Raw genomic sequence first — 15,197 nt, forward strand, 5'->3', positions numbered from 1 at the left:
CTATGAAGAAATATTCATGTCTTGTTTGTTGACATTAGTTTCCAAACAAACAGCTATGGAACTCTCATCTGAATAAGATTTGACTAGCACTAAGCATAATATACTGGGGAAATAGCTTCTATAGGTACCACATGTGTGAAACAGACGATTATTATTAGCTATGCTACATAAACCCCAATGAAGTGAGTAACAGTTTATTTTGCATATAGTAAAACTGAAACAAAAAGAGTAAATGTTAGAATTAAATGAAAGTACAAAGCTATAAAATATTAGGTTTTCCTGTAAATATTGAATATTTTAGAAAACACTATTTGGAGACTAGATTTATGGATGCAATTTGACTTGGATTTTTTTTTTGTTTGTTTGTTTGTATTGTGTTGGGCACAGAAAAGAGAATATCGCATGGAGGTACCTTCATGTTAAAAGTATAATTATTATACATCTCATAAAAGGCTCACTAACCTCTTAATTTAACATGGCATTTTCAACTGATATTTTGCTATTTATGGTATAAATCGTTAAAATGTAATACTTAAGAAAAAGACATAATTGAACAGTATATTAACATTATTTGGTAACTACATTTTGTCAAAAATTTCAACAAAGATTAAAAAACTTGGCAGATATGAAAGAATCACTACTATATGAACTGAATTCATAAACTGGTTATAGTGTATTTTCTCATGTACGAAAAATTCATTATCAGTTTAAAATATTTAACTCTTTCAAGTTGGTAATCTCTACCTTATTAAAATGTCAAGTTTATTATTACTAAAACTGCCTTAATTCAAAGTTTTATTCAATTTAAGCATATTCAAGAGATATTCTTTTAGCAATATTGTTACATACATTTTAAGTAAAAGTGTAAATATGTTAGCTTATTATTTGTGTTCGCAGTATTATGAACTGATTAGGAATCAGATTCTCCTGATTCAAATGACACTAGCTGTGAGAATTGAGCAAATTACTTAATTTCTCTGAGCCTAAATTTTTTAATCTGTTTGGGAATAGCAAAAGCTTCAGAGTCTGTGGTGATAAATTAAGGAGCTGATATATGAATGCTGGAATAATCTTTAACATGTGATATAAGTGCAATAAATATTAGCTATTGCTATTAACAAAGTAAGTTAGAAATGTAATTCTAGGGAATAAAAATGGAAATTTGTAACTATTTCTTTGAATTCAGATATTTTTCTACAATATAAAAGACCAAGTTGATGATGCACACTTCAAAATTACAAAATATTGTATATTACTTCAATAAAAGTTGTTAAAAGTCCCCTCCCCAAAGAATACAAAATAAAAAACTCAACACTTAACACTTTCCTTATTTAAGAAGAACTACTTACCTGTATTGCAACCCAAAATGCCCAAAAGGAACGAGTGAGAGAGAGTGAGAAAGAAGAAAAGTGCCTTCAATAGAGGCAGGCAAGATGAGGGGTGGTGGAAGGAAAACTGGGAACGCTGGTGGTGGGAAAATGTACACTGGTGAAGGGATGGGTGCTGGAACATTGCATGTCTGAAATCCAGCCCTGAACAACTTTGTAACACAGGCAGGCATGCAGGCAGGCAGGCACACACTCACAAAAAACAAACAAACAAACGAACGACTCAGTATTTGCGGCATGGCGCAGAAGTTCTCAGATTGAGTAAAAAATCACATTAATGATATCACAAATTTCCAACTATAAAAGAAATAAGAATTGTCGTTTTTAGATAACATGCAATACTGATTAAATAACTGAAACTTCTGTGATTCTTTCCAGATATTATGGAAATCAGAACAGTGGCAGTTGGAATTGTGGCAATCAAGGGAGTGGAAAGTGAATACTACCTTGCAATGAACAAAGATGGAAAACTCTATGCAAAGGTATTCATGATTCATAGCTTAGACTTAATTTTAAAATATTTTGTTAAAACATAATGTTATTGTTCTAAAAATGTGTTTACTGTAGTTTTGTAACATTACATTCGTGCTAATGTTTATTTCTGATGGGCACTGTTACTTACTTGTATCTTCACCACCACCAAAGTCCCCCAGGATCTCCAACTCTGTCCTCATGTCACCTCTATCCCACCTTTTCCTAATTCTTCTTTCTCCTTTCTCTGCTACTTGCTAAGTTCTATTTTGCAATCAAAGACCACTGTCTTGTCATCAATTCATTATTGTCTGGTCCTTTGTTTTGTTTGTTTATATATCACAGATGAGTGAGATCATCTTGTATATGTTCTTCTTCCTCTGATTCACTTCATTTAACATAACACTCTTCAGTTCCATCCAGGTTGCAGCAAACTGCAAGATTTTATCTTTTCTTATAGCTATGTAGTATTTAATTGTGTATATATACCATAGCTTCTTTAGCCAAGTATCTGTTGTTGGACATTTGGGTAAAACAATATATTTCTTAAAAGTAAAAATGGGATTAATTTTTTCCATTGATATGCCAATGATTTTATTAGAACACTTTATATTTAAATATTAAGAAAATGTTTTCTGATTGCATTCATCTGGGGAACATAAAGTAACAAAATAGACTAACACCCAAGAATGGCCGAGATTAGTACCAGGAATTTTGCTCCATGGCTTGGAGGCCATGCTAGGGGAAAAGGGAGCTCAGAGAGAGAAGGGAGCACCAAATAAAGGGTGTTGGGAGGATCCTCCCAGGATGGGAGAAGCATGCTGAAAGTAGACTATAGACCAAAAATGATTGCCACTCAATGCCTCTTTTGCAAATCACAACATCCAAAAGGAGAGAGAGAACAAAAGGGAATGCCCTGCCACAGAGGCAAGGTGGGATGGGGAGGGGGTTGGGGGGTGGGAGGGATACTGGGATCCGTGGTGGTGGGAAATGGGCACTGGTGGAGAGATGGGTATTTGATCATTGTATAATTGAAACCCAAGCACAAATTTTGTAGGTCTACAACTGTACCTCATGGTGTCTCACTAATAAAAATTTAAAAAAATAAGAAAATGTTTTCTACATGACATTGGAAACATTGCTTAAATTCTATTAACTCCCATTTTTTATCTGTAAAATGACCACTGGGTGAATGGACCACTAGAGATTTTTCCTGCCCTGAAATTTCATGTGTATTTTAGATACATAAAGGTAAAATTTGCACTTGTCAGCAATGAAACATTTTGTTAAAGTCCATCAGATTTGACACAGTTGACTTGAAATTTCCCACGGGAAAAATTAGTACAGTTGTTTATCAACATAATTTCACAATCATGGATTTAAACTGTGATCATTCCCAATATAACCACTTTATTATAACATAAAATATGTAACAGTTCACTCTACTACAATAAGGTATAACTAACATTCTTTGTATCATCACAGTCAAGCACCTGAATACAGTAATTAAAATGTAGGGTTAGATGTTGAGGTCCTTGGAGGTAAGATGTGGGAACACTATGGTGATGGATGAAATGTTGGAATTATGTGCATGAAATACCATTATTAACAATACTGTAAACTACATAATCTCAATCAATAATAAAATAACATACAGTTTAACTAATGGCCAGAAAGATAGTCCAGTGTGCAAGGCACTTGCCTTGCATGCAACTGGTCTGGGTTGGATCCCCAACACTGTGTATGGTCACCCTTGAGCCCTTCCAGGAGTGATACTTGAGAGCACAGCCAGGAGTAAAACCTGAGCACAGTTTGTTCGGGCTCCCAAATCAAACAAGTATATAGGTTTAACTGAATGAATGAATGATTAATTGGATGAATAAATTAATTATAATTTATGTATAAAGTTTTCTTCATAACAGTAGAAGTGTAGTAGTAAATTAAGAAGAGTGGTGAGATATGTTCTTAAGTCGAGGAAGACAAGAAATTCTGTGAATTATACCAAATCTAGGAGTTAGGGAATGGGTGAACAGAGTAATTTAAAAGTTTTTAATTAGGAAGTAATAACTCCTAAGACTGAAGAACAGCAACTGACCACCAAAAAGCTACTTATTTGAAAAACTACATATGTTGCATATGTTGCAAAACTCAGAGAGTATCATTTTAAAAAACTGTTACTTCTCCTTTTTATTTTTGACAATTATTCCAACCATAGATAATAAACTGCAATAAACCCATTTTATTAAGTCACAAGTTTTCATTTAAAAATTGACATCTCATCAGTTTACAATACTAAATAAGTTTCAGGAATTTAGCTTCACACTCTAATAAATGTATATATCTTTTAGTTCTACCAAGTATTATTACTTACTCTGTTTAATTGACCCCCTCTAAAAATAATTAGGGTAACCTTTTTTGTTTGTTTGTTTTAACAGAAAGAATGCAACGATGATTGCAACTTCAAAGAATTAATTCTGGAAAACCATTACAACACATATGCATCAGCTAAATGGACACACGGTGGAGGAGAGATGTTTGTTGCCTTAAATCAAAAAGGGTTTCCTGTAAAAGGGAAGAAAACCAAGAAAGAACAAAAAACAGCCCACTTTCTTCCTATGGCAATAACCTAATCACATATGGTACATAAGAAACCAGTTCCAGCAGGGAGATTTCTTACGTGGACTGTTTTCTTTCTTTTTTTCTTTTCTTTTCTATTTTTAAAAAGTAACCAAGAAAGGCTGGAAAACTACTGAAAAACTGATCAAGCTGGACTTGCGCATTTATGTTTATTTTAAGAGACTGCATTAAAGAAAGATTTGAAAAATATACACAACAATCAGATTTAGTAACTAAAAGTTGTAAAAAATTGTAAAACTGATTGTACAATCATGGTGTTAGTAATAGTAATGTTTTTTCTTAAATTAATTTACCCTTAAGAGTATGTTAGATTCAATTATCTGATGATTATTTAAATATTCCTATCTGCTTATAAAATGGCTGCTATAATAATATTAATAATAATTCAGATGATGTTTTATAAGATATGTCAGACCTAAAGGCTGCTGGAATGACTTGTCAAACAATCAAGCCAATATTAACTATGGAAGATGAGCAGTATTTGAAATGCTTTCTAGTGAAAAATTAATATTCTCTTAAAATCTATTCAGAAAAAGGGACTGTTTTCAAAAATTCTACTATAGAATTATATCAAATAGGTAGTTTTACAAAAGTAAAGAATTAGAACATGTACTTATCAACAGGAACAAAATTTTAGTGCTGCTCCAATTGAAAGGATATTGCTAAAAGTGTGTTTTTAAAAAAAGAATCTTGTATATAAAATAGCAATAATAATGATAATTCTGTACTTCATCTCACTTGACACAAGAAAACATTTTATGATTCCTAAAGGTAAAATTCAGAAATCTTTGTGTGTTTTTTTGAATAACATAATCTATCTTTTGTATAATTCATATCCAGGATATGGCTTTTAACAATGTTTTTCCCACGAATAATCATGCTTCTTTACTGTGGTTACAGCATTAAACTCTATTTTAAGTTGTATTTGAACTTTATTGTTTTGTTATTTAAGTTTATGTTATTTATAAAGAAAAACAACCTATTAAGTTGTATCTGTTTCATATGCTTTCAATTCTACAGCCAGGCAATAACAAAACCGCCCGTCTCAGTTGCAAGCTTCCTATCCCCTTTCTGACCAATACCAGGCTAGTGCACAGCACTTGGGCCATCAGATATTGACTGACAGACAAAAATGACAGCCTGCAGCAATTTTTCAATAGATGTCTCACAGGGAACAATATAAAAATATAAAATATGTTTTTGTCACGTATGCATGTCAACTAAATAGAATCATATAAGTGAAATCACAGCAGATGAAAGGACTAATCAACTGTATCACTGTCATCCTGTTCATCGATTTGCTCGAGTGGGTGCCAGTAACATCTCCATTCATCGCAGCCCTGAGATTTTAGCAGCCTCTCCTTACTCATCTTTCCCAAAGCTTCCATATTGGAAACTCTTTCAGGGTCAGGGGAATGAGACCCATTATTGTTACTGCTTTTGGCCTATGGAATATGCCACGAGGAGCTTGCCAGGTTCTGCCGTGTGGGCGGGATACTCTCGGTAGCTTGCCGGGCTCTCCGAGATACACACACACACACACACACACACACACACATATGCGACCCCCCAAAAAATTCCAGAATATGTTTGAGTATAATGCATATTTTAAAAATATGCTTTGATTGGTTTTTCTAACCTCTAAAACTCTTCTTGAACAGATTACGGCCATTTTGAAAATTGCTTTCCTAATAAAGAGTGAGAGCAAAAAATGCCCAAAATAAAGTCTGTGGCTGGGTATTTAAGGTCCTGCGATATTATGAAAGCTTGAGGTTAGGTTACAAATAATGGTCTTATCAGAAAGTGAAATTTCCACTTAATGATTCTTCCAATTATCAGATCTTAGTAGCACAGGTCAACACTTATTTAAAGTTGTTGGTATATTAGACATTGTAGTTTTAATTTCAGAATATTCACCATTCAACTCCATTTTATGCCAATATTTTATGGTAATATATTTGTAGATGGAAGTTATATGAAAGATTAAGTTAACAGAAACAACAGCTTAATTTTCTTATAGCTTAACTGCAAGACTAGGCTGTAGGAAGCTAGAAAGAATTTTCCCTTCTTATATATACTTGGGAATGCCATAAATAATATTCAAATTTTCTCTGATTAAGAACCTTCTTAGGGTCCCTTAATTAGGTTCTGTGACTGCAGACATATGAATGCATTGCACATAGAGGAACACATAAGCTTTTCAGATTTGCTTTCTTAGTGCCTAGCAGAGGGTTTGTTCACAGTCATTAACAAAAGTATAGGCCCTCCCGCTGATCATCGATTTGCTCGAGCGGACCCAGTAACATCTCCATTTTGAGACTTGTTGTTACTGTGGTTGGCATATCGAATACATCATGGGTAGCTTGCCATGCTTTGCCATGGGGGGGGGGGGGGGGGCGAGATACTCTCGGTAGCTTGCCGGGCTCTCCAAGAGGGGCGGAGGAATCGAACTCGGGTTGGCCATGTTGGCTGCGTGCAAGGCAAACGCCCTACCGCTGTGCTATCGCTCCAGTATATTCGATGTTTAATATCAAAGAAAATTTATAAGAAGACTAATGAAACATTAACTAAAGAAACATCAGAATTGGGTAGTTAAACCAACCCAATATTGTAGGTCATGAATTAAAGCTTTCTAGAAACAATTTCAATAATTGGTTTTTCTTAGCACACCAGGTTTGAGCACAGAGCCAAAAATAACCCCTGAGCATTGCTGGGTGTAGCCCTTCCCCTGAAATAAAAGTTTTAGAAGTTAATATTTATACTAGTTACATATACTTGAAATTCTAGAATCTTAAAAATGCATGAAATATTAGCTCCATCTCTTAATCTTTCCTATCATTTGTAAGTCAAGATTCTGAGATTATTACATATCCAAAATTATGCAGCTGGCTAAGTATACAGAGCTGTTAGAAGTACCTAATCTGGGCTCAATTGTTTGTACCCACAGCCCCTTTAACACCTGAGAATACTGAAGTCAGAAATGCTTCATTTTAAAATTTATTTTTGGTAGTCATGCGTTCAGAAACCTTTCACTGTTGCATATATATGTATAGATATAGATATATTTGCAACACCCATATTCTGCACATTTAGTTATAATATGGCTCACAACCCAGTTTAAGAAGCAAGGAGCAAGGGTCTAGGTCATTTAATATGCATCTCCTACTCTAAGATTATTAGGACTAACATCTAGTGATCTCCATTTAAAACATTTCAATTGAGAGCTGGAGAGGCAGCATAATGGGTAGGGTATTAGACTTGCATGATGCTGACCTGGGTTCAATTCCCAGCACTCCATATGGTCTTCCAAGTCCCATGTGAGTGATCCCTGAGCACAGAGGCAGGAGTAAATCCCGAGCATTATCAGATGTGACCCAGAAAACAAAAAAAATTAAAAAATTAAAAATTCCAACTGAAACTTAATCTTATTATTTGCATTAAATGTGATTTATGTTTTTGGTCAGTTTTCTCTTCATACATAATGACTAGCCTATCTTATGACTGACTCAAAAAAGGAGGAAAGTAATGATACAATTGCCCATCTTAAGTCCCAATCTAACATTTATGTGTAACCTTTTATTTGAACAAAGAAGAGGATTGTGCACAATATCCACATATGCAGTATTGCCTTTCCTACAATATTCTTTGAAAGTGGAAATTTGTTAAACTTATAGCCTTCCAATAAATAGAGAGGAAAATGAAGAACGTAGTACAGTAACCAAAGTACTAATAAAAGATGCTTTCAGTGCAATTAGTGAACTAATTTTTACATAAATGCTTTTATATAAAAATCCATTTTATAAATTATTAACATGTGATTTGGCTTTAAATTAAACTGATAGAGGAAAAGGTTCTCTGTAGATAAAGTCTTAGTTCATCTTAATGAGGTTAAATTAATAAACTGTGAGACAGTTTATTAATTTAATAATAAATTAACTGTGATTAGCAATAAATTAATAAACTGTGAGACACAGCTATAGTAAAAACACTTTTATATCCACAAATATCCTAAACTGGTGCCTCTCGAAATTTTTCTACTAAAGTACCAAGGATAAGAGAGATAAAGAATGAGAATCTAAGAAATGCCATGAAGGTAGACTATAAAAGACATAAAATGTCTTTAATATCTCTTTTAAAAATTCGTGCAACTTATGCATTTTATTCCACAGGAAAATTGTTTGCTTGAATATGAAGTTCACGTAAGTGAGCAAAGTGAAGTGACGCATCAGAAAGATGTATAAGGACTTCATCATGTAACTTGATCTATACACTACTTTACTACCATTAACTTGTGTGAAAAAGATTCTTACTCAGATGATAAAGAAACATAAAACTTAAATTACCATGAAAAGAATTTCTATGATTTGGGTAGCACAAGTGGGAGTGGGGAAATTTCTATGATTATCCAGCTGTGCCAAGGGATTACTCCTGGTTCTGTCCTCAAGGTTCACTCCTGAAGGTGACTGGGGAACCATACTCGGTCCTAGGTACTGAAATGAGGTCAGCTGTGTGCTAGGCAATGCCTTTACCTCTGTACTATCTCTCTCACTTTCAATGAATATGAGAAATGTATGAATCAGTGATCCACTTATTGGCTTCACCCCAAAGGCACCCAAAAAATGAATTCAAAAAGGTATTTGCACCCCCATGTTCATTGTCGTACTATTTACAATGGCCAAGATCTGAAAAAAATCCAGTGCTTTAAAAAAAAGATGAGTGTGTAAAAACACTGTGGTACATATACATAAAGAAATACAACTCAGATATCAGAAAAGATGAAATCCTGCAGTTCATCTTGGGTTGAATTGGAGTTTATAATACTGAACGAAGTGAATCAAAGGACAAGTACTGAATGAGCAAATGTATGGCGTATAGAGAAAGAGTGAAGACAATGGCTAAAGATAACAGGCCTAAACTTTATAGAACTGAGCTTGCCAGGTGTTGGAGAGGCAGGGTATGTGGTTCTAGTGTAGCAATAAGGTATTCCTGAAACAATGACGGTATTATAATGTATCTTAGGATTTTATTATTATTATTTGGGGGGGTTATACCCAGTGATGTTCAGGGGTTACTCCTGGCTCTCTACTCAGGCATTGCTCCTGGTGGTGCTCAGGGGACCATAATGGATGACAAGGATCGAACCTAGGTCAGCTGCAAGCAAGGCAAATGTTCTATCCACTGTACTATTGCTCTGGCCATTAACAATATTATAAATAATGGTGCTTAAGTTTGATGTTTGGGAGATGTTATTTCAGATCTCTGACAAGCTCAAGCACTGTAGCACTGCCCTCCCGTTGTTCATCGATTTGCTCGAGCTGGCCCAGTAACGTCTCCATTGTGAGACTTGTTACTGTGTTTGGCATATCAAATACATCACAGGTAGCTTGCCAGGCTTTGCCTTGCGGGCTTGATACTCTTGGTAGCTTGCTGGGCTCTCCGAGAGGGGCAGAGGAATCGAACCTGGCTTGGACCCAGACCACTAAATAATTTCGAAAACACAGAAGATAGTTTTGAAAAGTAGTTTAGTGTTCAGGAGAACCATTAGAGGCTCAAAGTTGAAACAAACATGTAAATTTGAATAAACTTCTACATTAAATATATTTCCTAGAAGTCACAATCTAAGCATAAATTTACAAAAACCACTATACCTATTGAAGCAATCCTTGCTTTTTAAAAATGATATACCTTTCATTTTAGTTCACCTATGGAAAAGCAGAGCTTTGTAAGCAGATCTGTGTTTCCCAGTGGAACTTCAATTTCTTTTGTTTTTGACTTTTATTTATTTTTTTATATGGCTGTTTTCAAAATTTTTTTTTGGCTTTTTGGGTCACACACAAGGGTTACTCCTAGCTTTGCACGTAGGAATTACTCCTGGCAGTGCTCAGGGAGACCATATGGGATGCTGAGAATTGAACCTGGGTCTGGTGCATGCAAGGCAAATGCCCTACCTGCTGCCCTACCTGCCCATAATATGTATTATGGTTCCAGCACCAATATTTTTAAAATTATAATTTATGTGATATATTACAACAGTTACCTCTCCTCACCCACACCAACATTGCCCAAATGTACTTCACCAATGCCATTGTGCTAATTCCAAATCAACTCATCATTATCTCCACCCACTATCCCAGGCTGGTATTTTCAGAAATATGGGTTAAAATAAAAAGATACCCTACCAGACAGGAGAAAACATTTGCACACAGCAGATCAGATAAAGGACTAATATCGCCCAACAAAAAAAGAATGCAAATCACTAACAAAACCCAGCAACAAGAAATCAGTCACTGTCACTGTCCTCCCGTTGTTCATCGATTTGCTCGAGCGGGCCCAGTAACATCTCCATTGAAGACTTTTGTTGTTACTGTGTTTGGCATATCGAATACATCACGGGTAGCTTGCCAGGCTCTGCTTTGAGGGCGAAATACTCTCAGTAGCTTGCCGGGCTCTCTGAGAGGGGCGGAGGAATCGAACTCGGGTCGGCCATGTTGGCTGCGTGCAAGGCAAACGCCCTACTGCTGTGCTATGGCTCCAACCCCCCAAGAAATCAGTAACCCCATCACAAATTGGAAGAGAAGATAAACAGACACTTGAATAAAGCAATCACTGAAAAGGACATATGGATGGCCAATAAAAATATGAAAATAGTGAGTCACTTATTAGAAAAATGAAAATCAAAACTGACTTATTATCTCATAGCAGTAAGAATGACATATATAAAAAATGGAAAACTACCAGTGTTGTCAGGGATGTAATAAAGAAGTAAGCTTCATTTTTGGGTGGGTGAGAATGTTGTCTGGTTCAGTCCCTAAGGAAAACAGGATGGAGATGTTCAAAAAATATCTCAAAAGGTGACAGCACTTATATGACCTAGCAATTCCACTTCTTGGCATCTACCTGGAAATACAAGAATGTTAATTTTAAAAGATACATGCGTATCTGTGTTCACTGCACCACAGTGCCAGTATATGAAAACAATCCAAATGTCCAATGACAGTCAAATGAATAAAGAAGTTGTGATGTAAATATACAATGAAGTACTGTGCAGCCATAAGGAAATTGAAATTACACAGTTAGCTGAGACTTGAATGAAACTGAAGGGTATCATGCTGAGTAAAGTAAGCCAGAGGGCGAAAAAATTACTGGATGATCTCACCTATAGTATGTAAAAAAAAAAAAGGGTATAGACAACTGACAACAAACCCTGGGCACTGAATTACAGAACTGAGAAGTTCACTTTCTTTGGAGGTTCAAAAATCCTGACTCTCTTTTCATGTACTTCTGGATCACTTTGACTCAGGGTATGGATTTTCCAATTCCCAAAACTGCTGGTTGCTATTTATTGCTTGAGGAGTCTGCATGCAAAATTGGGAAACAAGTGAACTTCCCATCAGTCACAGTTTCCTAACATCTTTACCCTTTCCTTTTGACCTAATAATATTTGGTTCTGAGAAAGGAATTAAAGATTTATTCACATTTGTACTGAGTGGTTAAAAATGATAATTTTCATAAGTTATAATTGTCACCCAGTAATGAAAATTTTAAACCTCAATAGATTTTTCAAGTCTATAAAATGAAATGATTAAGATGCAGTGTATGAAGTGATTAGTTCAGACTTTTAGACCATTATGACAAAGATAGGTGGAAATGATCACTCTGGATAGGAACTGCGTACTGAAAGTAGGTAAAGGAACTGGATACCCTTTCAGTATCTGTGTTGCAGACCATAGTGCCCAGAAAAGGTGGGGGGCAGGGGAAGAGAGAGAGACAGAGAGAGACAGAGACAGAGTGAGAGAGGGAGAGGGAGGAAGGGAGAGAGAGAGAGAAGAGAGAGAGAGAGAGAGAGAGAGAGAGAGAGAGAGAGAGCGAGAGAGAGAGAGAAGGAAAGTGCCTGCAATAGAGCCACAGAGGCAGGCTGGTGGGGGGTGGCAGGAGGGAAGCTGGGGTCATCAGTGGTGAGAAATGGGCACTGATAGAGGTATGAGTGTTGAATCATTTTATGACTGAAACCTGATCATGAACAGCTTTGTAACTATGTATCTCATGGTAAATCAATTTAAAAAATTTTAATAACACCCAGACTTTTAGAGACACACACAGAAATCTTGGACCCAAGCAATTTGTGGCAGAGATGGCCTGGGACTTTGCAATAGGTCTTCTCTGTTGGGCCGCTCCAAAGAGGGGCAGGCGCCGTTCCTCCACCTGCCCTCTAAGAGCTTCAGTGGTCGCCATTTTCTAGAAGCCAGCAGGAAGCACAAGGTATGAGCCACAGCGACAGTATATCCCAAGTCTCTTGGGACAGGGGAGGAGTGGGTCCTCCTACCCCCTCCCCCCGCCACAGCCCAATGGGATGCAGAGATGATGCCACATCTGCCCACCGTCTACTTAAGCTCCCACATGGCCTTGATACAGACACACAGACACACACACACAGAAATCTCGGACCTGAGCAACTTGCAGCAGCGATTTCTTAAGACCCTAATTATTAAAATCTTAGAATTCCTAGACCATGAGGCCGCTCTAGAAATTATATATTATATTATATTATGTCCATAAAAAGCAATACAAAACACATTGTCTAGCAACTGCATTTTCAGCAGGTATGAGGGGTGGTAGGGGTGATCTCAAAATATCGAAGGTAACTAAAGTAGAGAAAGAATACTTTGCAAATTGGCTGCCACATAGGCAGGGGAAGGTGTTGAATAGGGAGGGGGAATATTGGGGATTTTGGTGGTGGAAAATGTGCACTGGTGAAGGATGGGTGTTTGATGACTGTATGATAGAAGTTCAAACAAAATTTTTGTTACTGTATCTAACGGTTAATTAAGAAAAAAAATTAAAAAAAGACCCAGACTTTTAGACCAGAATTTCCTGGAGTTGAATGCATAACACTTACCCATTAGTTATGTAACCTATGGCAAATTATGTAATTTTGCTATGTTTTAGTTTCCTTTTTTTATTGATGAAAATAAAAGTCATCTAGTACATAAGGTTTTAATAAATCAACACATTTTATCAAGTATATACTAAAACTTGAAGGTTTTCCCAAGTTGTTAAAAATGATTAAATTTTAGGCAGTTTATAATATAAAATACCCATCGCACCTTTTATATGTCTATATTTAGAGAAATACCTTTTCACATATTTATGGATAACTTATGTGTTTATTAATATTTCACATTAATATAGTAAGTATGTTTGGAGCAAACTGATTTTTGTTTTCTTCAATAAAATGATCATTTCATATATATAAAGGCTCTTTGAAAGAATATATCATTATTTAGAGTAATTTTTTAATTTTAGATTCCACTGAATGGATGTGGAAATAAAACCATTCTTCAATTTTGCTTGAGCGGGCCCAGTAACGTCTCCATTGGAGACTTAACAAAGATTATTATAAAATAATATACAAATAGGAAATATTTATAAAAAATGTTAATGAGATTAAAAACTGATAAGTGGTATTTTCTAGAAGTGAAAAAACTTTCAACTGTAAACAAACTATAGACTAATTTAACAATCAAAAATATTGGTCTCGATCTTTACAGCACACAGATGCAGAGAGAGAAGAAGGGCCACATGGAGGGCTGGCTCCACAGCTGCCGGAGAAGACACCAGGTTCCAAAAAGGGCCGAGATCACCGGGAAGCCCCAGATGGGGTAGGTGCCGCATCCCGCCTCCCCCAGATGGAACCCCAGTGACCAGAAGCCTCTACAAACATAGCTCGAGTATGCGGGAACTAGGACTTTTCCTCCAAACCACGCAGCCACTTACGCAGCCGCGCGACATCTCTGTATATACAAAGTGATCAATGGGAAGTAAATCACCCAACGTTTCTCCCTGAAAATCAGAGTTAAGTTTGGAGCATGACCACAGCCTCAGAAGCACAAGGACTTAATGCAGAACCCAGCAGCTTGGAGCAGAAAAGTGAACGGACTATGCGTTAATCCAGGCCAACATGTCTGCCCGGAGGGGAAAGGGTGTTGCCCCATTCGCCCTCTCCTCTCTGGAAAGAAAGATGGTGGCCGCATGGGAGCCTTGTGGAGAGCAGGTATGAGCCGGGGGTGTGGGGGTGACTAAAACCTCATGGGAAGGGGGGCGTTCCGGTCTGTCCTTCATGCCCTACCGAGGCCACCAGTTGCCCCCCACGAGCGGCTCTCTGGCATGGCCACGGCCCCAGAAGCACAAGGACTTAATGCAGAACCCAGCAGCTTGGAGCAGAAAAGTGAATGGACTATGAGTTAGTCCAGGCCATCATGTCTGCCCGGAGGGGAAAGGGTGTTGCTCCCTTCCGCCCTCCTCCCTCTGGAAAGAAAGATGGCGGCCACATGGGAGCCTTGTGGAGAGCAGGTATGAGCCGGGGGTGTGGGGGCGACTAAAACCTCATGGGAAGGGGGGCGTTCCAGTCCGTCCTTCACGCCCTACCGAGGCTACCAGTTGCCCCCCACGAGCGGCTCTCCAGCACGGCCACGACTCCAGAGCACAGAAACCAATCTCTTAATTATCTGACTCTCAGTAGAAATACTTCCAGGGTTAATTAGTAAAATAACGGAAATCCAAAACCAACATTTAATTCTTGAACCCAGCTGTAGAAAGCGAATCACTTCACAATGCTTTTTCAGCATGTCTGATTTGGGGGGGGGGGGGTAAACTCTAAATAATAGTGGTGCATCTTTTATTGAAACAATGAATCTAATCAAA

At 37.0% G+C, this 15,197-nt stretch overlaps 1 protein-coding gene across 2 annotated transcripts in view; it reads left to right on the plus strand.

Annotated features, from left to right (window-relative positions):
* The window catches only part of FGF7 (fibroblast growth factor 7), a 62,930-nt gene extending 57,510 nt beyond the window's left edge, over positions 1-5,420 (plus strand). For both annotated transcript variants that reach the window (XM_056135396.1, XM_056135397.1), the window contains exons 3-4: positions 1,767-1,870; positions 4,295-5,420. In XM_056135396.1, coding sequence (XP_055991371.1) covers positions 1,767-1,870; positions 4,295-4,489 — 299 coding nt within the window. In that variant the 3' untranslated portion in view covers positions 4,490-5,420. The remainder of the gene's footprint in view (positions 1-1,766; positions 1,871-4,294) is intronic.
* The last annotated feature ends 9,777 nt before the right edge of the window (positions 5,421-15,197 follow it).

This window comes from Sorex fumeus, unplaced genomic scaffold (genome assembly GCF_029834395.1).
Source record: "Sorex fumeus unplaced genomic scaffold, SorFum_2.1 ptg000111l, whole genome shotgun sequence".
Classification (NCBI taxonomy): Eukaryota; Metazoa; Chordata; class Mammalia; order Eulipotyphla; family Soricidae; genus Sorex; species Sorex fumeus.